This window comes from Artemia sp. Qi Xiang Cuo, chromosome 12, assembly GCF_049724085.1.
Source record: "Artemia sp. Qi Xiang Cuo chromosome 12, ASM4972408v1, whole genome shotgun sequence".
Classification (NCBI taxonomy): Eukaryota; Metazoa; Arthropoda; class Branchiopoda; order Anostraca; family Artemiidae; genus Artemia; species Artemia sp. Qi Xiang Cuo.
The window spans coordinates 18,586,959-18,611,189 of record NC_142805.1 but is presented as its reverse complement, the minus strand read 5'-3'; the positions used below and the strand labels follow the sequence as shown (position 1 = coordinate 18,611,189).

The window sequence follows — 24,231 nt, the reverse complement described above, 5'->3', positions numbered from 1 at the left end:
AGAGAAAATATCAGGTCCGTTATATTAACAAGTATATCTTGCTATTATCTTTTTATAAATTGGATTTCTAATTATATTCGTGTTTTTCCTATTCTATCCGAAGCCAAATGTCTAGAAAATCTAAGGAAGCCGTTAGGGTCAAAGTCGAAGAGGAAAGTTATCCCCCAAGGGTCTAAGATCCTTTATATGCACACTATAAAGAGGAACGAGTCCCAAATATAAGGGAAATTAGTTTCCTCAGCTTTCACCACCCCCCGCCCCCCCAAAAAAAAATTAGGCTGCCGGTAAGCCCTTGCACAGGCATTTTTTTTAAAATCAGGGGTCCAAGTTCATTGAGACTCAAAAAACAGGTGACCTATAAGGTAGTTTAGGGAAAATGTGCTAGTTTTATGAGAACCGCCATGCTTTAGTAGATGGAACTTTTTCCGTGCATGCGTACGTGGCCCTTGGTTCCGGTTGACATCGAAATCCCGAGAATACTTAATGGATACATTGAATTCATACGAAAAAATTGTTCCTAATGATTTTTTTTTAATATCTACCCTCCCGTTAAAAGCTATCCATTTATTATATTTACCTACTTTAAAATCTTAATACTATAGTACTTTAATACTATAGTACTGAAATGAACTTCAATATCCAGAGGGGCCGCAACGAAAGCGGAATATCAGAACATTGTCCTCCCTTCATACAGGCTAGAAATATGAAATTTAAGGTCTTTATGTTCGATGAATTGGGACAAAAATTCCAAGATTCTGTCAGTTCCACATGTTTTACTTTTGATGTGGTACTAGGGTAGTATTAGTCACAATCCAAGGGGACTGACCACATTAGAAGGGATTCAAATTAAGTTTGAAAGACCCTAAGAAAGAAATGATTTGGTAAATAAATTTGTAGAGATGAAATTTGATTTTCCAGAGAACGATGATTAACATCCAAAGACCTAACAACCAGATTATATCGTCTTTTAAATCGCTATTGTTTTTGAACATGTCTTTTTGATGCACAGCTCCAGCAAATGCATAAATATAATTCAAGGGAAATTCCAAAAAGATAATTGTTCTTCCACGAACGCCATAAGACGTGAAATCAAATAGCACCTACGCTAAAAATACAGACGAAAACAACAAGTCACATCTTTGGTATTGTAAGAGACATATGGCTAAAACGGATCCGTTGGAGGCAATTCATTTCTTTTCAACTATAAATTTCGTTGACAGAAGATTCGTCATCAGACTGACGTCTGGATAAGCAGAAAACCCAACAACCGCTCTTATTTTGCATGAAAAATGTTGTTGGCTCATCCTTGCTACTTAAAAATTTGGGTGTAAAGGGACACAACGTTTTTTCCTACGTACCACAGATAGGTATAAAAGCAGGACAAGATAAGTACCTGAGAAAGAACTGGAGACAAAGAATATAGGGCTAGAGGTCCAGTCCTCAAAGAGGATTGGCTCGGGTAAACCAAGCTATTTGCATCTGTTACAGAGAGTGTACAGCTCCTTAATTGTATATGCTTGAAATTCCGTGACTGTTCTAAATAATGACTGCTTATAGTGTGTTCCATTTCTGATCTATTATTCCTCTGAGTACAGATTATGACGTAACCGTTGGAGATTATCTTAATTGTTACTTGGAAGACAAATTGGTAAATAAAAGATCAAGCAGAACTGGCGAACCATAACAAAACCAAAGAAGTAATTGTTGAAAACAACGGGTCTCTGGCCAGTGGGAAGCAAAAGAAGAAGAACAATCAAACAGATATTTCGCCCATGTCACAACAAGACATCCTTAGCAATGAAAAACAGAAAGAATTGAAAGTCTACTTAGTAAAAACGACTTACTTAGCAAAAAAAAAGAATATTGAAAGAGAACAACAAAAAATCCAGCCATTAGCTTTTCTTGGTTTCTACATTGGGTAGCTATTGTACTTGCTGGATTGATTTTAATTATTGTTCACTTTAGATTGGAAAATTATACCTTTTTATGATCTCATTGTTTCCTTTTCAAATATATTCCTTTTCAAAATTGAGGGTGCCTTTAAGTTATTGTAAATATTTGTTGAATTTTTATTTTTGATATTTTATTGGTATAAATTGTAACGGTGGTCCTTCTGTTAAAACTTTTGAAATGGGTCCATGTTTGACTCAGAACGAGAGATCAACTAGAGTTGAAAATTTTCGTTTAAAACATGACATATAACAGAATAAGAGTAACACAGAATAAGAGTATATAAAAACAGTAACAGAATAATATATATAGTAACGGAATAATATATAGTAACAGAATAAGAGTGAATAAAAACAGAATAAGAGTAAATCACGGTATAATTTTGGCAAACTGCGGTAAAATTATGCATAAACTTCTCCCCCACTCCCCCTTCTTGTTTGTAAGAGGTTGGGATGCCCTGGTAGTAAAATAGTTTGCTCAGGCATTTCCTCCGGATGTAATTAGACCAAATCCTAAACATTTTACTTAGTGGTTTTTAAGAAAAAGAAAATCTGGATGGGACAAGAATGACGTAAGTTTATAATTTTATAGCAAGTAAAACTTATGTAGGAATGTTCGTTTTAAATGTGTCTAGTATTCTGGTCTAAGGTGTTAATTTGACTAGTATATAGTGGCAGGAGGTAAATTTACTTTAACAGAATAATTGTGTGCAATATTTGGGTGTCCGTAATGAAGAGGTGCTAATTTACGAAAACACAGGAGGTGAAAAATTGTACATTTCCCAATTAGGGAGGGGAGCGAATTTGCGTTTTCAATTTTTCAATGAAAATGCGAATAAAGGTATTTTTCAAAAATAGTGACGAGGAGGCAAAAACACAGGAAGTTCGATTGCCTCCAGCATGGCAACTTTCCCTCTGAAGTGGTTTTCTACCGCCAAGAGAAAAAAAATAGGTTACTCCCTCAACGTTCTGTGGTAGAAAGGGTGCTTCAGTTTTATTCATTTATGTCTGTGATGTATTTTCGTCGCCCTGTCACATTATTCCTCAAACGTATGCCAAGAGGAAAATCAAATGACCAATCCTTTTTAAAATTTCACCGGTTCTCCTGTGTTTCTTTGTCAATTTTTGAGCCAATAGAAAGATGAGTCACAAGTTTTCACAACCAAAAGTTAAGCAGCATAGTAAAGTACCTTTTGCATCATCAATACTAAGGTCAAAATTTTTTGTTGGAAAAAATATGGCTCGTGTCGGATTTTTTCATAATTGGAATACTATCAGTTTTAAAGAAAGGGGCAGAGAAAGAATTTGGTAACGTAATGAAATGGGATCAGTATTCCAAGTTGAATAATAAAATTAAGGGATAATGAAATGCCTCAGCATTGTCTGTGTTGCAAGATTTTCAGTACGCAAACTCTCTGTTTCTCTGTAACATTCTTTTGCAATCATGATTGACAAGAGCTATGATATGTCAATGGTTGGACATGCTTCTTGGGTCTTTTTCAGTCCGTAAATCGCGCACATATTTGGGGAGCTATATGCAGTCATGAACCTCTTACATTTGCCATTCCTGTAAGGAATCTCCTGATAGTGGTTGATTCCTAGGTCGTTGTTGTAAGTAATTTCTATATAATTAACTGTTTCCTGGAATAATAACTTATATCTTCCTGTAATTTATGTCAGGGTTAAATTTGTAGAAGTCCATAATTTCTGAAATTTACTTGATAAAAACAAAATTGAGATTGTTAATCGTAATTTAAGTACAACTAACGTAAAGTTTTTTTTAATAGGTATTTGACAGCTCGTTCACCAAAAGCCCCAAAAGCGAAACTCCTCAATGGCGTTTTCCACCTTTGCTAAAAAGAAGCAGTACAGAGATCCAAATCGTGCATCATCGCCAGAAATCTACTTCACTTACACCACTGCCAGATTTACCCCCGCCACAAGAAGAAAATGAAGAGTGTCTAAAAGAGTATGATGATATTGACCAAATCTATGATTATGTCAGAGGTTTCGCTCCCCTTCCAAGGCACGTAAAGTAAGTAAAGACAAATAAATCTTGACTATCTATAGAATCTATACGACTGTGTCAAAATTAGCGAAAAATTGCTTAGCTCATTCCCTCCCTAATAAAAACTGGAGTATATATCTATGTGTGTATTTATAAAAAGGAACGGGTTTTCTGTGAATAGGGGTTCCATAGGGTTACAAACATTTATAAGTTAGCCTACATCAGTAGAGTATATATCTATATGTGTATTTATAAAAAGGGACGGGTTTTCTGTGAATAGGGGTTCCTTAGAGTTACAAACATTTGTAAATTAGCCTACATCAGTATAGTATATATCTATGTGTGTATTTATAAAAAGGAACGGTTTTTCTGTGAATAGGGGTTCCTTAGGGTTACAAACATTTATAAATTAGCCTACATCAGTATATATATATATATATATATATATATATATATATATATATATATATATATATATATATATATATATATATATATATATATATATATATATATATATATATATATATATATATATATATATATATATATATATATATGTGCGTGTGTGTGTGTATGTATATGCATATATAGAGATAACGGGAAGCATTACCAGATTTAATACAAAACATCCCCCCCCCCCGCAGTTGTACGGCATCCTCAATTGAACAGAAAATTAAGTGTAAAAAAAAGTTTCGTTAATACTCAATATTGTTTTTTTCTTTTAAAAAAATTAGGTGATAATATACTCTCTTCTGATTTTCTCGTTACACATCATCACCTCTTCACCTTCACTACGACTGAGTCTTCTTAACATTAATTTAGCTAATATTTTCATCTAAGATGCTTAAATCATCAGCATAATCTAAATCTAGGAGTTCTATTTCCCTTTGATTCCATGTTCTCCCATTGCCTTTGCTGTGCTCTTTAGGACGAAGTTCATCAAAATATATTTCATCACTATAACAAGTTGACTGAAAACCTGTTTCTTCGATAAACTGGCCAATATACACTGCTGAAAGTTTTATAGCCCACTTTGGGGCTTGGGGATGGCCTTAGATATATCCAAGAAAAAGTACCAAATCTTCTGATTAATTTATCTTTTTAGCCTATCTTTTCCTGTATCTTCAAACATGCAAAATTCCTTCACGCGTGCAAAAATAATATGCCTAATCATGGGCGTAGGGAAGGGGGGAAGGGAAGGGTAGCTACCCCCCTGGAACTTCAAATTTAGACTAGATATTAACGAGAAAATTTCGTATGTTTGAACTTTTCTGTTCGTTATTTTATTCCCAGCAGTAATGCGTTCTTTTAAAGGGGTGCTAATGAGCACTTCTGACTTTTTCGTATTTCTTTCCTGTTGATTTTTCGTGTTGAGCCTTTCTCAACACGTGTTGAGCTTTCGTGTTGAGAAATACTTTTTCGTATTTCTTTCCTGTTGATTTTTCGTGTTGAGCCCTTTTTTGGAAAAGGGTTTGCATGAACGATCTCTTTTAACAAATCATCTGCTGACCTTTGCTTCTCATTAGAGACGGAACCTATGCTGCGTCTGTTTCGGGGTCTATGTTAAGGAAGGAGTCTAAATGTCGCAAAGGACTTGCGCTTAGCATAGAAACCTCCCTGGTAAGTGCTTTACTAGATTTGGTAGGCATTCTGTCTGAGACATATGATGAGAAGAACTCATAATCCTTGAACACGTCTCTGTTGGTGTAGGCCCCACTTGCTTTGATTCCACTAATTATATTCTCAGGAGTGAAAGCCTTTGGAAATGCTTTCCCCAGCAGCTCAGCAATGTTATACACTGATATAGTTTTACATTTACGGATAGTCATAAAACTTGCATCTTTCTGGTTGTAGTAGGCCTTAAGGCACCCATGACTATCCTCTCTAGAAGCTGTAGTTTGTGAGTATTGCGGGGAGGGACTGCTAAAAGTACAATGCCATTATATTTAGCTTGATCTAGTAATTCAATGGTATATCGGCTGATCTGGTCGTTTGTTTTCAGAAGTACAGGTGATTTTTTGGAGGCTTTGACTTGGTTGATAGAATGCTGTAAGTAAAGCAAGAAATGAAAGGCAGTCATCCAGACAGAGGTATTTTCTGATCCGATCTTGCTGGTTCCTGGTATAGTTCCCTTTAGTAAAATTTCCGGACGCTGTTTCCCTGGGAAAATATGTAGAGGAGGGACTGTGTTCACAATGCATTAACACCAGCACAAATCGTGGTCAACTGACATCTTTCAGCTGACGTGACCTTGCCTACTTACTTCTGGCCTCGCTGTGCAATGATCTTACCAGGCTTGTGGACGTTTTCAGAAATGATTCGTCAACATTCCAAATGTCTCGTGGTCTGGACATGTTTTTTTCTAGACCTCGCTCCAGGTTTCTAAAGAAATCTAAAGAGAGCCTGATTTCCCGGTATTATTTAAAAACGGTCAAAAATTAAATTAAAAAAAAACAGTTTTTTTCAACCGAAACCAAGGAGCAACATCAAAAATTAAGACAAACAGAAATTTTTACGTATATGAAAGGGGTTGCCTCCTCCTCAAGACCTCGCTCTTTACGCTAAAGTTTTTTTTAGAACTCTAAAACAAAGCTTATTATCATAGGCAGAACAGTAGCGCTGCCTAAGTAAAGAACGATGTTGACACAATGTATTATTTTATTTTTTTTTTGTTTTTTTCTTTAGACCAGGGCACTTCGTATCGAAGGAGCTGTCGTAGAAACTACGAAAAGAGCTCATTCGGTTGGGAATAGGAAGGGCTGGTACCCTTTCAAGCTAGGTCAAGGGCTAGGTCTTTGAGGATGACACTCCCTCACAGCCCTCAGGGCAAGGGTTGTAGGTTTTACCCTGGGAGCATATAATGTTTTGATATAAGGTGGTTTCCTAGAAACTTCAAAAAGGGCTCATTCGATTGGAAATTGAGATGGCCAGTGCCCATTTTAATAGTCAAAAGTGATGGGAGGGTATCTAACCGCCTCTCACGCCCACCATTTCCCCAAACACATCCATTCAAAATTTTGAGATAGGCGTTCTTTTCAACGTAGTTGAAAGGGGGTATTACCATTTCATCCAACTGTCACAAGCACTAAACGTCATTTTGTCGACAAAAAAAATCCATCAGAACCACTAACCGTCAGAATGTCGACAGTCATAATATCGACACGTCAGGACATCGACAAAATCCGTTAGGACATCGACAAAAAATATATAAGTTCTTATAAAATTAATTTTATAAAACATTTCGGCTATATATTAGCACATCAGGGGGGGGGGGGGGTAAAGCACAGCATATATTAAATAAGTAACCAACCTAACCTAGGTACCTATTCCCCCCTAAACCCCGAAAAACTAAATTTTTAAAATTTTAGATGTTATGACGGATATTGTCGTATAAATTGTACAAACAATACATAATTTGTACTGTTGTACGGAAAAAATCTTTTAAATGCTTTCACTTTTATAACTTTAAGAAATCAAAAATTAATTAAAATTTTAAGGAATAATTATGAGCGTATGTATATTAAACTGACAATACACATTTTTTCTAATAAATTCATTTGACTTTTTTCAGTTAAGTACAAATTATTTTCTGGCCTTTAGAAAACATAGAGATTTCGAACCCAACTCATATTAATTTTTACTCGTTTTGGGTTTTTACTCTTATTTTGTTTTAATTTCTGTTTGTTTTGGGTTTCATTTATTTATTGATACTGATTTGTGGTAGTTGTATTGATTCTATTTTGTTCATTTTGGTTTAATGGAGTTCTTTACTTTTTTTAAAAACTTATTTTGTTGAAATTTTTTTAAATTAATATTATTAAAAGTTTCCTAATGAAGGAGCATTTAAAGATCAAGAGCCCTTAAAAAAAAAGAATACCAAAAGGAAATTGTCACATTTAAGCATTTTGGCATGATCAATTGTTGTTGTTGTTTGGGGTTAGACGCGTTCTTTACTTTTTTTTTTGAAAAACTTATTTTGTGGAAAGTTTTTTAATTAATTTTAATTAAACGGCCGTTGTGTTACAGGAATCGTTCTTAAGGAATTAGAACAAAAAGTCAAAACTTTAGCGTAAAGAGCAAGGTCTTGTGGAAGGGGCATACACGTATATTCCTCTCATACACGTAATAATTTCATTTCGTTTTAAGTTTTGATGTTGCTCCTTACTAGTTGATAAAAATTGTTTTTTTTTTAATTTAATTTCTGATCGTTTTTAAATAATACCGGGAAATCCGGCTCTCTCTCTCCATGAAAAATGAGAAAATCTCTCTCCATGAAAAATTCCGGTACTTGTGTATTATATGCCACTGGCTCAATCCCCCCCCCCCTTTATGTGCAAATATATAGCCCAAATTATATATTTCCCATCTATTCTGTCACCTGTCTATCTTGTCTCACGCTAAGCTGAAAGAAACTAACGAAGAAACCGGTTTGTTCTCGAGTTTTACACAGCGTCAACTTGAGTGAGTCGCGTATAATACACAAGTACCGAAGTTCCTTCCCCCTACGGAAAATAAAAAAAGAAACTCAAATAAAGTTCTCGAATTTGGAAAGCCTTATTTTCCACTGGGGGGGGGGTATTTTCCATGGGGTATTTTCCACGGGGAGGTATTTTCCGGGGGAGTATTTTCCACGGGCAGGTATTTTCCACGGGGGTATTTTTCGGGGGGAGGGGGGTATTTTCCGAGGGGAAACGCCGACCACCACTTGATTAGCTGGGCTAACGAAATTTATGCCGAGCTCTCTGGCTGATCACGCAATTTTCGTTTAGTTTTTATCTCGTTTTCCTAAACTGATCGACTTTCTTGTTTGTTTATTGTTTGTTTTTTTTTGTTTTTTTTTTTTTTTCGTCAAAATTACAGGACTTCATAGCGAAGCGTGACGGGCACTTTGCAGTCGCCGTAGAAACTTAGGCTCGAATCAAACAGTTCGTGGTAACGAACTGTAAGTAAGGAGCGACCTGGCTCAATAGTAACCGAAACTCTAAAAAACAGAATATTTATACCAATAGACAAATCACAGGAATTAGATTTTTATGCTAATTTCAAATATATATACTTCATCAAATTAAATCTTACCTATCAAAAGTTACGTGATAAAATTTGCCTGATTTTCGAAGAAAAGGGAAAGACCCCCTAAAAGTTATAGAACCTTAATGAAAATCAAACCATTATATTCAGCGTATCAGAGAACCCTACTGTAGAGGTTTCAAGCTCCTATCTACAAAAATGTGGAATTTTGCATTTTTTGCTAGAAGAAAGATCACGGGTGCGTGTTTACCAATCAATTTCAATTCAATCAATCAATTTTTATTCAATTAATAAACACAACAAAATACACTTCAATATAAACTCCCCCGTAAGGCTCTATGGCCAGGAAAAAACAGGAGAGAAACAAAAATGAAACAAATACAAGTATTTTAAATATAATGCATTGAATTTCAACCTTTCAAAGACTCAACACACACACACACAAAACAAAACAAAAAGAGAGAAAAAAAATAATTAAAAACCCAAACAAACAGCGATTTTATGAGACCCCCCCCCCCAAAAAAAAAAAAAAAAGGATGTAGGACACTCCAATAAAATAAACCAAATTCCAAATATATAATTGAAACCAAACCACAAAAAAAAAATATTATACAAACTCAAAACCCCTCACAAAAAATGTTTCCAACCCAGGCTCGTGTCACCCCCCCCCCCCCCAAATAATAATAATAAAAATTAACAAAAATATATTTAAACATGAAAAATCAAGACATTAAAAAATTTCTTAAAATTCTTTTGAAAGTTCCAAACGAGTGACATTCTTTAGCTGACTCAGGTAGGCTATTCCAAACGATATGACAAGCAGTTAATGGATTAAAGTCAGACCTCACCGATGGAGTAAATAGAATATTAATATTCCTTGAATTGCGAAGATGATGCGAAGGCCTATCAGTGACGAAAGAAGGAGTACTTTCAAGGGCTGCGAGAATATCATAATGAATTTGATGAAAAGTGAAAGACGCGTACGAAAGAAGGTAGAGAGACTGCAATTCATGTAATGGGCTAGTTGTGTTAGATGTAGAATAATTTTCTTCCTGTATAAGAATTCTTGCCTTATCATAAGACTTACAAAGCGGTTTCAAAAAAGAAAAGAAAGTTGACATCCATATTGTAGGGCAATAAAAGATATAGGTCTCAACAAAGCAATAGAACATAAATTTTTGAACTGATGCAGGAAACATGTGCTTTAGCTTTCGCAAAATTCCAAGACTCCTTGAGATCCTCATATTAATTAGTCCAATATGATTCTTGAATGAAAGGTTTTCATCGAGAAGAATACCGAGAAATCAGACATATCGTTCCTTAGGTCTACTGAGAGAGCCCCTTGAAAGCTGGATTTTAGATAACTCAGGGCACGCCAGAGAAATACGGCAAAAAATTAAAAAACTTGACTTAGAAAAATTTAGGGCAAGGAAATTTGCAAAAAACCAGAGAATGACTCTCTCAAAAAGGTCAACTAATTTGGGAAGTATCTCAGGCTCAGTTCCCACTACAGTACCAATGTTATTGTCATCAGCGAAAGCAACGAGTATCCACATCCTGCTAAAACGATGGATTTTTTTAACATTGAAAGATTCAGGTTGACATAAGTGACTTCACACTGTAGGTTTTTGATTCATAACCACCACTATAAGGTCGTTAATCTAAATCAAAAATAAAAGTAGCCCAAGAAAAGACCCTTGAGGAACACCAAAATAAACTTCAAACGAATAGTGGGAAAGGGAATCTAAGGAGGTGGTTCTACCTGATAAATAAAAATCAAACCAAGCATGAACACGCCCCTTTACACCATTGTGTGATAGCTTATACAGCAGAATCTCATGAGTTAAAGAGTCAAAAGCCTTACGGACATCTAGGAATATAGCTGCAGGAATGAAACTAGAGTCAAGTGCAGTGCGGAGAAAATTTAAAAGAGCTACGCACGCATGTTCCGTAGAATGTTTTGCTCGGAACCCAAACTGAAAATCATGAAAAAATCTTTTAGCCTCTAGGAAAGCTAGTAGACGGGAAAGCATGGTCTTTTCAAAAATGTGTCTAAGAACAGACAGCAAAAATATAGGGCGATATTGGCTGGGTTACTTCTTGGTCCACCTTTAAATAAAACAATTACTCTAGCTCGCTTAAGAGAACTGGGGAAAATCCCATTTTCAAAAGAAAGATTTATAAGCTTTGTCAATAGAGAAATAATTGAAGGAAGAATGAACTTAACTACCATAGTTGGAAATTTGTTTGTTTTTTTTGTTTTTTTTCCAGGGGTAATCGTATTGACCCAGTGGTCCTAGAATATCGTAAGAGGGCTCATTGGAACGGAAATTAAAAGTTTTAGTGCCCTTTTTAAGTGACCAAAAAAAATGGAGGGCAACTAGGCCCCCTCCCACGCTCATTTTTCTCAAAGTCACCCAATTAAAATTTTGAGATAGCCATTTTGTTCAGTATAGTCGAAAATCTAATAAATATATCTTTTACGATGACTTAATCCCCCACAGTTCCCAGGGGAAGGGCTGCAGGCTGTGAACTTTGCCCATTGCTTAAATTTTTCATTGGTTATTGGAAAGTATACAGACATTTTCAGGAAAAAAAAATTTTCTGGTGGGGGGGGGCTGGAAGAGGGGGTTACTCAGGAGACTATTTCCGTGGGGGATGTTTCATTGGGGTACGGGACATTTCTATGAAGGGGGCGCCGGATTTCCAAGCATTATTTAAAAAAACGATCAGAAATTAAATTAAAAAAAACGAGTTTTTTCAACTGAAAGTAAGAAGCAACATTAGAACTTAAAATAAACAGAAATTATTAAGTATATGAGGGGGTTCTCCGCCAAGTCATTACCTCGCTCTTTACGCAACAATTTTTTAGTTCTTTCAAAAGAGCTATCTATTCTAATTAAACGGCCTTTGTGATTCAGGGTTTTTTTAATTAACATTTTTTTTAAATTTTAACTCAAAATGGGTGTTATTTAATAAGGGTATAACCCAATAATATAATTAATAACATATACGTAATAAAAAAAAAACAATAAAAAAAAAAAAAGCGATGCGGCTCAAAATTAATCGAAAATTTTAAAAACGGAAAATTGATGTAAATAAATTTATCAAAAGAATGGGCTTATAATGCTGATTCTAAATATATGAATTTTATTAAGTTTAGTATTACTCATCAAAGGCTACAAGCCTGAGAAAATTTACCTGATTTTCTAAAAGAGGGAAACATCCCCTAAAAGTGAAAGAATTTTAATAAAAATCACACCGTCAGATTCAGCGTATCAGAAAACCCTACAACATAGGTTTCAAGCTCATGTCTGCAAAAATCTGCAACTTTGTATTTTTTGCCAGACGAAAAATATACGAATATAGAAGTTCGTTACGTAAGTTAATTTGTAAATTACGTCAGAACCAAATTTAGAGACAGCCATTTTGCAAAAGAAAAGTAAAATTTCTATGCAAATTTTGTTTACTTATTCAATGACGGCGAGCCAAAACAAAAGCTGCATCAAATAAAAAAACGATCAGAAATGAAATAAAAAAACAATTTTTTTAAAATAAAAGTACGGAGCGACAATAAAACTTAAAGGGAACAGAAAATATTCCATATATAAAAGGAGGTATCCCATCCTCAACACCTCGCTCTTTGAGCTAAAGTTTGGCTCTGTCACACAAATTTACTTTTTTTAAACAATAAAAAACTTTAGCATAAAGAGCGAGGCGTTGCGGCGGGGACAGCCCTTTTCATATACGGAATAATTTCTGTTCGTTTTAAGTTTTAATGTCGCTCCTTACTTTCAGTTTAAAAAACTTGTTTTTTTTATTTGATCTTAGATGAGACCATGTTTTTTTTTATAAACAAGCTTACAAGGAAGATATCTCACAACGAGGATGAAATAGAGGAAATTAAAGTAAAATAATACAGTCTCATATTTGTAAATTCGGAATACAAAAAGGTCAAAAATAATAAATAAACAAGAATGATTTCTTTTAAACTCTTTTTCAAAATAGACTAAAGGACACCCTAGTAGAGGGGGGGGTAACAGTCGCGATCACGCAACACTGCTGCCACCTAAAACTTTTTTTAACATACGCGCGGGGCCCGAGAACCTCATTGTGTAGTGTTTTTGTAATTTATACATGATAAAAAAGGAATTTGTAACAGGTAGTTATGTGTTCTATTCTTGTTCTGTGTGGGGTGCGTGGTCTTTTTTTTTTTTAAGTTATTTTTATTTTATTTTTTAATTGAGAATTTTAAAATCAGGGACTTTGTCACATTTATGGATGTCAACAGCAATTCATGTCTGTTTTATGGTTTTCTCACTGAGAATGAAAAACAGGAATTTTCTCACTTGGATTTACATAATCGCTAGGGGAAATTATTGATTCACGATGGGGGAATTAAGAAACAAACATGGCTTCATTGTTGTTTGGTTAGCCTAACCTGAGAAATTGATTTACATAATCGCTAGGGGGAATTATTGATTCACGAAGAGGGACTTACGAAACATTAAGGTTTCTTTAATCTTTAGGCCTGAGGGATTTATTTATTATTATTGTTTTGGACAAGTGCATGCTAGGGGTGAATGTCAAGGTGTCCAGGAACAGGAAACAGTTAGATCACGTGTTTCCTTCTCAGCCAATCATCGAGTCGGTTACATCCCCCTTCTCAGCCAATCAGAGACGTGCTTACATATTAGTGGTGGTGGGAATATTGGATTCAATGTAGATGGCTCCCCCCATCATTCGATAGAGGTAACGTCACAGAGTTACTCCTCTCCCCCCCATTTCCCTCTACCTTGAATTTATCGAACGAAGAGGATCAGCTACGTTTTAGCTGTGAGTGAGTTGACATTGGAAACCGAAAAATGTTCTATATATGTCCATTGTGCATGTACACTCTTGGCAGTTGGAATCAATGTGAGACTTGTACAATTATTGATGACTATAGTGAAAAGTGTAAATTATGTAATCCTTGTAAATTACATAGAGGCTATGCAGTACAAATTAAAGGATGTAATTCATGTCTTGAGGAGGTGTGTGACTCACATCCTAGAGGGCACCTGTGCTCCAATTGTCACTATGATAAATGTGATCAGTGGGAAAATACTTACCCCGCTATGATTGGAAAGAATCCCAAACGTGAGTTTAGTTTATTTCTACGAGATTGGTATCGTCGTGGATTTAAATTATTCTGGGAGGAGGAACCGGGTAAACGATTCAACTGTTGGGGTAACAAGACAATCTGGTTTCTAAGTCATCGCTGTGATGATACCACCTACTATGACTATAAACCAAGTGATTTTTATTTGGCTGTGACGGAATGTGATTCACTATTTGAAAACACTGTATGTGATATTGCTTCAAATAGACAGATTGAAACTCTTGAATTTCATAATATGAATGCAATAGTATCATTGACTATACAAAGAGATATGACAAGAGTGAAGTTACATTATACTGTAGAAAATGTGACCCTGACTTTGCAGTCAATCAAGATCAATATACAGTGAATCCAAATGATTTACCAGCATTAGTGGTTCACGACAGTTGCCTATACATCGAAGATGAAGAAATCTAAAGTGAAGATTTAAAGACATTGTAGTATATATATATGCATTTTATTAATAAACAAATTTACAAACAATCTATGTTCAAATATTTATTCCTTTGTAATATCCATATTTATCACTGTTTTTATGTATACTACCTCAGGAGGTTCTATTATTTGAACCTCATCCTCCTCCACTGATATAGTATTTATGGGAGAGGGTATCTCCTCAGCAAATAAATCCTCGGACCCACTCCTCAACAGATCCCCCTCCACTGGCACAATATTTATGAGAGAGGGTATCTCCTCCGCAAATAAATCTTCACGCACTCGAACTTGCGGGATATGTACTCGAACCGAGGACTCACTCCTCAAGAGATCCACCGCTCTACATGTACAGAGAAGTTCTTCCTCCTCCTCAGGGGTGATCTCGATGTTCTCGTTCTCTGCACATGTAGCTAGAAGATTCTCCTCCTCCTCGATAGTGAGCCCCCACTCGCTCCATACATCCTAAAAAGGTTGAGAACACTATGGTCAAAAGCTCTGTGGAAAGGTATAGTCTTCATGAATATACTGAGGGGTGTTCTATAAATGTAATAAACAGGGTTACTTATTTTTTTAATTTTATCTATAATTTTGTATGTCTAAAATTCATCAATTAGCCAGATGTGGGTTTTTTTTAAATTATTTTTTACATACGGAGCGAGATTTAATGTCATTGATAGAAACCTGTATTAGATTTAATGTCTGTGATAAAACCAGGAAAAAAAAATTTTCCAAGAACTATGTTTTTCAATGAAAAGTAAAGAGCTACGACATTAAATCAAAGAGAGCAGAAATAAAGTTGAATAATTGCTTAAACGTAAATTTTCTGTAAACATACTTCTAATTAATCACTCCTAAAAAGGTAAGTATTATTCTTATACTTTAGTTCCATGAAGAAAAAGCAAGTTACTATTAAAGAATAAATGAAACCAAAACGAACAGCTATGACTGAGTTTATATTTTAGTTTCAAGAAGCAAAAGTAGTTAATACTTCCCTGGAAACGTAAAGTGAGATTTATGAAAATGCACAAATGTAATTTTTATTTTCTACGATAAATACGATAAAGAGATAAAGAGAGCAAAGAGAGCAGAAATAAAGTTGAATAATTGCTTAAACGTAAATTTTCTGTAAACATACTTCTAATTAATCACTCATAAAAAGGTAAGTATAGACCGCTCATCCTCTATGGTGGGGGAGCATGCACAGCTGGCTAAAGCAGTTAACATTATTTTGCCTGGAAGCTCGAAATATAAAGTGAGATTTTGGAAAATGCAGAAATTTAATAATGGTTCTTGGAAATTTTCGGTTTGATTATGAAATAAGAAATTTTTAAAAACATGAAATTTTTTGCAATTAAAAACGAACAAAAATTAATTAAAAAACTTTCCGAAAAATACGTTTTCAAAAGAAAAGTAAAGGTCATTTTAAACTTAAGCTCAGCAGATGCAAATACCATTTAAAATTTAAACTCGAAACAATCAGAAATTACTATTAAAGAATAGATGAAACCAAAACGAACGGCTATGACTGAGTTTATATTTTAGTTTCAAGAAGCAAAAGTAGTTAATACTTCCTTGGATTTGACTTATAAAGCTGGAAACGTAAAGTGTGATTTATGAAAATGCACAAATATAATTTTTATTTTCTACGATAAATACGATAAAGAGATAAAGAGAGCAAAGAGAGCAGAAATAAAGTTGAATAATTGCTTAAACGTAAATTTTCTGTAAACATAGTTCTAATTAATCACTCCTAAAAAGGTAAGTATAGACTGCTCATCCTCTATGGTGGGGGAGCATGCACCGCTGGCTAAAGCAGTTAACACTTGCCTGGAAGCTCGAAATGTAGAGTGATATTTTGGAAAATGCAGAAATTTAATAATGGTTCTTGTAAATGTTTTAAATATGAACCATTCTATCGCGAAAACACAAAAGTTAGAAAAAATGAAATATTATCGCGTATTATCTCTTCAATACGGCTAAAATTCTTGAATTTATACACATTTTCAACTAGCTATAGGGTAAATATTTTAAATATGAGCCTTTCTATTGCGTAAAAACACAAAAGTTCGAACAAATTCAAAATGTTAATTTAGTAGATATGAAATACTTAAAAAATTTAATATTAAATAAACTTATACAAATTGATCATGGTAATTTTTTAATAATATTTACATTAAATTTATACAAAACACAATACTTAGAAAAAATGCAAAATTTTCATTTATTACCTCTGCTGAGCAATACAGCTAAAAATGAAGAATTCATACACATTTTCAACTAGCTAGAGGGTAAATGTTTTAATTATGAACCATTAGATTGAAATAACAAAAAAAAGTTAGACACAATGAATTCATTTACTTGATTACAAATGCTATTAGTCTAAAAATTTAGTAATAATTAAAATTTTCATAAATAGCAAGGGAAAATGTTTTAATTATGAGACTAAATCTTGCGTAAACACACAAAAGTTAGAAAAAATGAAAATTGATCCTTTCTTACCTCTGCAATACGGCTAAACATGAAACTTTAAGCTGGAAACGTAAAGTGAGATTTTTGAAAATGTATAAATATGATCTTTATTTTTGAAGAGACATTCTGAATTCTATTCGAGTCATGCGATCGTGTTCAAAGAGTTCGTGTTAACGAATTGTAAGTAAGGAGCGTCCCGGCTCAATGGTAACCTAAACTCTTGAAAACAGGTTTTTAGCTCCATGAATGTAAAGCAAGTTGAAATTTACTTTAAATAATCAGATTTCTATTCTGATTTTATATATTTAGGCTACTACGACACATAGAAAGAGCAGCGAATGAGAAATAATGCTTAGGTTTGGACATTTTTGGGCAGAAAAACTAAAATGTCTAAATAATTATTGAACATCTTCACATCAGATTAATCGTTCAAAATAACACTCCTCTAGAGGTTTCAAGCTCATATCTACAAAAAATGTGGACTTTTGCTTTTTTACCAGAAGAAAGATCACGGATGCGTGTTTATTTTTATTTATTTTTTTTTTTTTGTTCCAGGGGTTTTCGTATCGACCCAATGGTCATATAATATCGTTGGAGGACTTATTGAAACGGAAATTCAAAGTTCTAGTTCTCTTTTTAAGTGATCAAAAATGGAGGGCAAATAGACCCCCTCCCACGCTCATTTTTTTCCAAAAGTCACCTGATCAAAATTATGATTTTCAGGGTCGAGTATTTCTAGCAAAAAATATAGTTAATTCTAATTATTGGTATGCAAAATGTGGCTTACAGATACCTAATTTACAGATCTTGATATTCCAAATCGTCACGTTTTTGTAAGAAAAATTATAGAAATAAAATATATTTATATGGTTCAAATATGTAAAATCCATAGGGGAAAATATAAATTAAAATTTAAACATACATTAACCATCGAAGGACCGGTGACTTCATTTGAACTATTCATTACTTTATATATATATATCTTTATTTCAATATGCACTGAGGTTGATGTCATCTAAACACTAAATAATATGCGGTAATAACGGTATATTTCCTTTCCATAATCAAATTAATAAATGTTGACCTATAGATTCATGGAAAACAAGTTCATTTTATGTCTTCTTTTCATTTGCATAAGTCCCCCAATGACATAAGCCATTCTTTGAATTGTTTTTCAGAAATAATGTTATTTTTTTTATGTGAGCAAAGTAACTCCTGATATTTGAAAGTTCTCGTCATAATGTGAATATTTTTCCAAAATCGTCTAATCAATTTTTAGATGGATCTTTTCTTCAACATAATTAAAAGCCACAATAACTATGTCTTTAGAGATAAAATGGACTCTTCAGCACCGGGGGGATAGGTTTTTAAGTTATGAAATTTATAAATAAACCGATAAAAGTTGGGGGTTGAAAAGATTTGTACTCCAACTCGAAACACAACAGTCGAGAGAGGGATCATTCTAATTGAAAAAGATTCTAGTGATCCTTTTAAGTAACAAAAATAATTGGAAGGGTAACTAGCGTCACCCTCTCGCATCAGTTTTGTCCTAAATCGTCTACTGGGAGCCACGGATCCGAAGGATGACCACAGACGGACACCACCCCCCCCGGGAACCCTCACTGAAGACCCCCCGCAGGTGGGCTGCCGCCACCCCCAGACTCATAACCTACAGGTCAACCGATGGTGGGACCCCCCCCCCCACCCTTGGGGTCACAGACCAAAGACCACCACGGACCAGAATCCCCCCGGGGTCACAGGCCGAAGGCCGACTGCAAACGATCGGAGCCCCAGTGGGACCCCCCCCCCCGGACTCATAAGCCAAAGTGGTCGATCCCCACCCCAGGGGCCACAGGCTGAAGGCGGCACAGTCTGGGTCTCCATCCCCAGGATAGGTTAGGTTAAGTGGTCTTAACCTAACCCAGGTTAGGTTAGGTTACCTAACCTAACTAGGGTTAGGATTAGGTTAGGTTAGGTTAAGTGGCCGGCCACTAGGTTAGGTTAAGTGGTCTTAACCTAACCCAGGTTAGGTTAGGTTACCTAACCTAACTAGGGTTAGGTTAGGTTAGGTTAGGTTCGGTTAAGTGGCCGGCCACTTAACCTAACCTAACCTAACCTAACCTAACCCTAGTTAGGTTAGGTAACCTAACCTAACCTAGGTTAGGTTAAGACCACTTAACCTAACCTAGTGGCCGACCACTTAACCTAACCTAACCTAACCTAACCTAACCCTAGTTAGGTTAGGTAACCTAACCTAACCTGGGTTAGGTTAAGACCACTTAACCTAACCTATCCTGGGGATGGAGACCCAGACTGTGCCGCCCTCAGCCTGTGGCCCCGGGGGTGGGGCTCGACCACTGTGGCTTATGAGTCCGGGGGGGGGGGGGGGAGGGTCCCACTGGGGCTCCGATCGTTTGCAGTCGGCCTTCGGCCTGTGACCCCTGGCGGATCCTGTTCCGTGGTGGCCTTTGGTCTGTGACCCCGAGGGTGGGGGGGGGGTCCCACCATCGGTGGACCTTTAGCTTATGAGTCCGGGGGTGGGGGACCCACCTGCGGTGGGCCTTCAGTCTGTGATCCCGGGTGGTGTGGTGTCCGTCCGTGGTCAGCCTTCGGATCCGTGGCTCCCATTAGACGATTTAGGAAAAAGGTGATGCGGGAGGGTGAAGCTAGTTACCCTTCCAATTATTTTTGTTACTTAAAAGGATCACTAGAATCTTTTTCAATTAGAATGATCCCTCTCTCGACTGTTGTGTTTCGAGTTGGAGCACAAATCTTTTCAACCCCCAACTTTTATCGGTTTATTTATAAATTTCATAACTTAAAAACCTATCCCCCCGTTGCTGAAGAGTTCATTTTATCTCTAAAGACATAGTTATTGTTGCTTTTAATTATGTTGAAGAAAAGATCCATCTAAAAAATTTATTATACGATTTTGGAAAAATAATCACATTATGACGAGAACTTTCAAATATCAGGAGTTACTTTGTTCACATAAAAAAAATAACTTTATTTCTGAAAAACAATTCATAGAATGGCTTATGTCATTGGGGGACTTATGCAAATGAAAAGAAGACATAAAATGAACTTGTTTTCCATGAACCTATAGGTCAACATTTATTAATTTGATTATGGAAAGGAAATATACCGTTATTACCGCATATTATTTAGTGTTTAGATGACATCAACCTCAGTGCATATTGAAATAAAGATATATATATATATAAAGTAATGAATAGTTCAAATGAAGTCACCGGTCCTTCGATGGTTAATGTCTGTTTAAATTTTAATTTATATTTTCCCCTATGGATTTTACATATTTGAACCATAGAAATATATTTTATTTCTATAATTTTTCTTACAAAAACGTGACGATTTGGAATATCCAGATCTGTAAATTAGGTATCTGTAAGCCACATTTTGCATACCACTAATTAGAATTAACTATATTTTTTGCTAGAAATACTCGACTCTGAAAGTCATAATTTTGATCAGGTGACTTTTGGAAAAAAATGAGCGTGGGAGGGGGTCTATTTGCCCTCCATTTTTGATCACTTAAAAAGAGAACTAGAACTTTTAATTTCCGTTTCAATAAGTCCTCCAATGATATTATATGACCATTGGGTCGATACGAAAACCCCTGGAACAAAAAAAAAAAAATAAATAAAAATAAACACGCATCCGTGATCTTTCTTCTGGTAAAAAAGCAAAATTCCACATTTTTTGTAGATATGAGCTTGAAACCTCTATAGTAGGGTTCTGTGATACGATGAATATGATGATGTGATTTTCATTAAGGTTTTATAACTTTTAGGGGTATTTCTCCCATTTTCCGAAAATCAGCCATATTTTCTCAGGCGCGTAACTTTTGATGGGTAGGAGTAAACTATATATTTAAAATCAGCAGTGAAATCTGATTCTTTAAAGGAAATGTCAACTTGCTTTACCTTCATGGAGCTAAAAACCTGTTTTCAAGAGTTTTGGTTACCATTGAGCCGGGACGCTCCTTACTTACAATTCGTTAACACTAACTCTTTTAAAACGATCGCATGACTCGAATAGAATTCAGAATGTCTCTTCAAAAATAAAGATCATATTTATACATTTTCAAAAATCTTACTTTACGTTTCCAGCTTAAAGTTTCATGTTTAGCCGTATTGCAGAGGTAAAAAAGTTTCAAGGTGCAATAATTCTTACTTTTGTGTTTTAAAGCTAATTAAAGTCAAATAAACAAAAAAATTACCCAATATCTTTATTAAAATTTTATGTATTAATAAATTTTTATACGACTAGCATTTTAACTAAAGTTAACTTTGTAATATTGTCTATCATGTGATTTTTTTTACCAAATACTGATTCAAAATTAAAAAATTTACCCTTTCGCTAGTTGATAATGTGTATGAATTCTTCATTTTTAGCCGTATTGCAGATATAATAAAGGAACATTTTGCATTCTTTTTAACTTTTGTGTGTTTACGCAATAGAATGGCTCATATTTAAAACATTTAACGTTTAGATCTTTGAAATTGTTTATTACTTATTAATTTTAAGCCTTATTGAATAGGAATAACATTACCAGTTTTAGATTTTTCATACTTTTGTGTGTTAACTCATTATAATTGCACTATAAATAAAAATTTACCATTATATTTAAGTAATATATAATTTATTCTACATTTTTATCCGTTAGGCATTTGCAAAAAATGTTAATTTTGCATGTAGTTTAACTTTTGTGTGTTTACTCTAATTTCAGGCTCATATATGGTTAAAAATCACATTATATATATGAAATTTGGAATTAATAATAAATTTTTATACTTATGGAATTTGACTAAAAGTACAATTTTGCATTTTTTCTATGTTTTGTGTGTTTTCACAATAGAATGGCTCATATTTAAAACATTTACCCTTAAGCTAGTTGAAAATGTGTATGAATTCTTCATTTTTATCCGTATTTCAGAGGTCATAATTTAACATTTTGAATATTTTCTAACTTTTGTTTTTTTACTATTATTGTTTCATAAGAAAAAATAATGTTACCATTATCATTTTGAAAAATATTATTAATTAAAAAATTTTTTAAGAAAATAATATGTAAAAAATGACCATTTTTCATATTTTCGAACTTTTGTGTGTTTTAGCATTATAAAGGCTCATATTTAAAATATGTACCCAATAGATTGTTGAATATTTTTATGAATTATTCATTTTTACCCTTATTGCAGTGATAATACCGGATAATTTTGCATTATTTCTAACTTTTGTGTGTTTTCGCTATAGAATGTATCATATTTAAAACATTTACAAGAACCATTATTAAATTTCTGCATTTTCCAAAATCTCACTCTACATTTCGAGCTTCCAGGCACGTTTTAACTGCTTTAGCCAGCGGTGCATGCTCCCCCACCATAGAGGATGAGCGGTCTATACTTACCTTTTTAGGAGTGATTAATTAGAACTATGTTTACAGAAAATTTACGTTTAAGCAATTATTTAACTTTATTTCTGCTCTCTTTGCTCTCTTTATCTCTTTATCGTAATTATCGTAGAAAATGAAAATTACATTTGTCCATTTTCATAAATCACACTATACGTTTCCAGCTTTATAAGTCAAATCCAGGGAAGTATTAACTACTTTTGCTTCTTGAAACTAAAATATAAACTCAGTCATAGCTGTTCGTTTTGGTTTCATCTATTCTTTAATAGTAATTTCTGATTGTTTCGAGTTTAAATTTTAAATGGTATTTGCATCTGCTGAGCTTAAGTTTAAAATGACCTTTACTTTTCTTTTGAAAACGTATTTTTCGGAAAGTTTTTTAATTAATTTTTGTTCGTTTTTAATTGAAAAAAATTTCATGTTTTTAAAAATTTCTTATTTCATAATCAAACCGAAAATTTCCAAGAACCATTATTAAATTTCTGCATTTTCCAAAATCTCACTTTACATTTCGAGCTTCCAGGCAAGTGTTAACTGCTTTAGCCAGCTGTGCATGCTCCTCCACCATATAGGATGAGCGGTCTATACTTACCTTCTTATGAGTGATTAATTAGAAGTATGTTTACAGAAAATTTACGTTTCAGCAATTATTCAACTTTATTTCAGCTCTCTTTGATCTCTTTATGTCTGTATAGAATTTATCTTAGAAAATAAAAATTACATTTGTGCATTTTCATAAATCTCAATTTACGTTTCCAGCTTTATAAGTCAAATCCAGGGAAGTATTAACTACTTTTGCTTCTTGAAACTAAAATATAAATTCAGTCATAGCTGTTCGTTTTGGTTTCATTTATTCTTTAATAGTAACTTGCTTTTTCTTCATGGAACTAAAGTATAAGAATAATACTTACCTTTTTAGGAGTGATTAATTAGAAGTATGTTTACAGAAAATTTACGTTTAAGCAATTATTCAACTTTATTTCTGCTCTCTTTGATTTAATGTCGTAGCTCTTTACTTTTCATTGAAAAACATAGTTCTTGGAAAAGTTTTTTTTCCTGGTTTTATCACAGACATTAAATCTCATACAGGCTTCTATCAATGACATTAAATATCGCTCCGTATGTAAAAAATAATAAAAAAAAAAACCCACAACTGGCTAATTGATGAATTTTAGACAAACAAAATTATATATAAAATGAAAAAAATAAGTAACCCTGTTTATTACATTTATAGAACACCCCTCAGTATATTCATGAAGACTATACCTTTCCACAGAGCTTTTGACCATAGTGTTCTCGACCTTTTTAGGATGTATGGAGCGAGTGGGGGCTCACTATCGAGGTAGAGGAGAATCTTCTAGCTACATGTGCAGAGAACGAGAGCATCGAGATCACCCCTGAGGAGGAGGAAGAACGTCTCTGTACATGTAGAGCGGTGGATCTCTTGAGGAGTGGGTCCTCGGTTCGAATGCATAACCCGCGAGTTCGAGTGCGTGAAGATTTATTTGCGGAGGAGATACCCTCTCTCATAAATATTGTGCCAGTGGAGGGGGATCTGTTGAGGAGTGGGTCCGAGGATTTATTTGCTGAGGAGATACCCTCTCCCATAAATACTATATCAGTGGAGGAGGATGAGGTTCAAATAATAGAACCTCCTGAGGTAGTATACATAAAAACAGTGATAAATATGGATATTACAAAGGAATAAATATTTGAACATAGATTGTTTGTAAATTTGTTTATT

The 24,231-nt window shown here is 34.4% G+C and overlaps 1 protein-coding gene across 1 annotated transcript in view; it reads left to right on the top strand.

Moving 5' to 3' along the window:
• Window positions 1–24,231, top strand: part of sano (CABIT domain-containing protein serrano) — a 161,523-nt gene that overhangs the window by 56,157 nt on the left and 81,135 nt on the right. Inside the window, exon 3 of the mRNA XM_089098384.1 lies at window positions 3,737–3,984. Within this exon, the coding sequence (XP_088954510.1) occupies window positions 3,737–3,984 (248 nt within the window). The remainder of the gene's footprint in view (window positions 1–3,736; window positions 3,985–24,231) is intronic.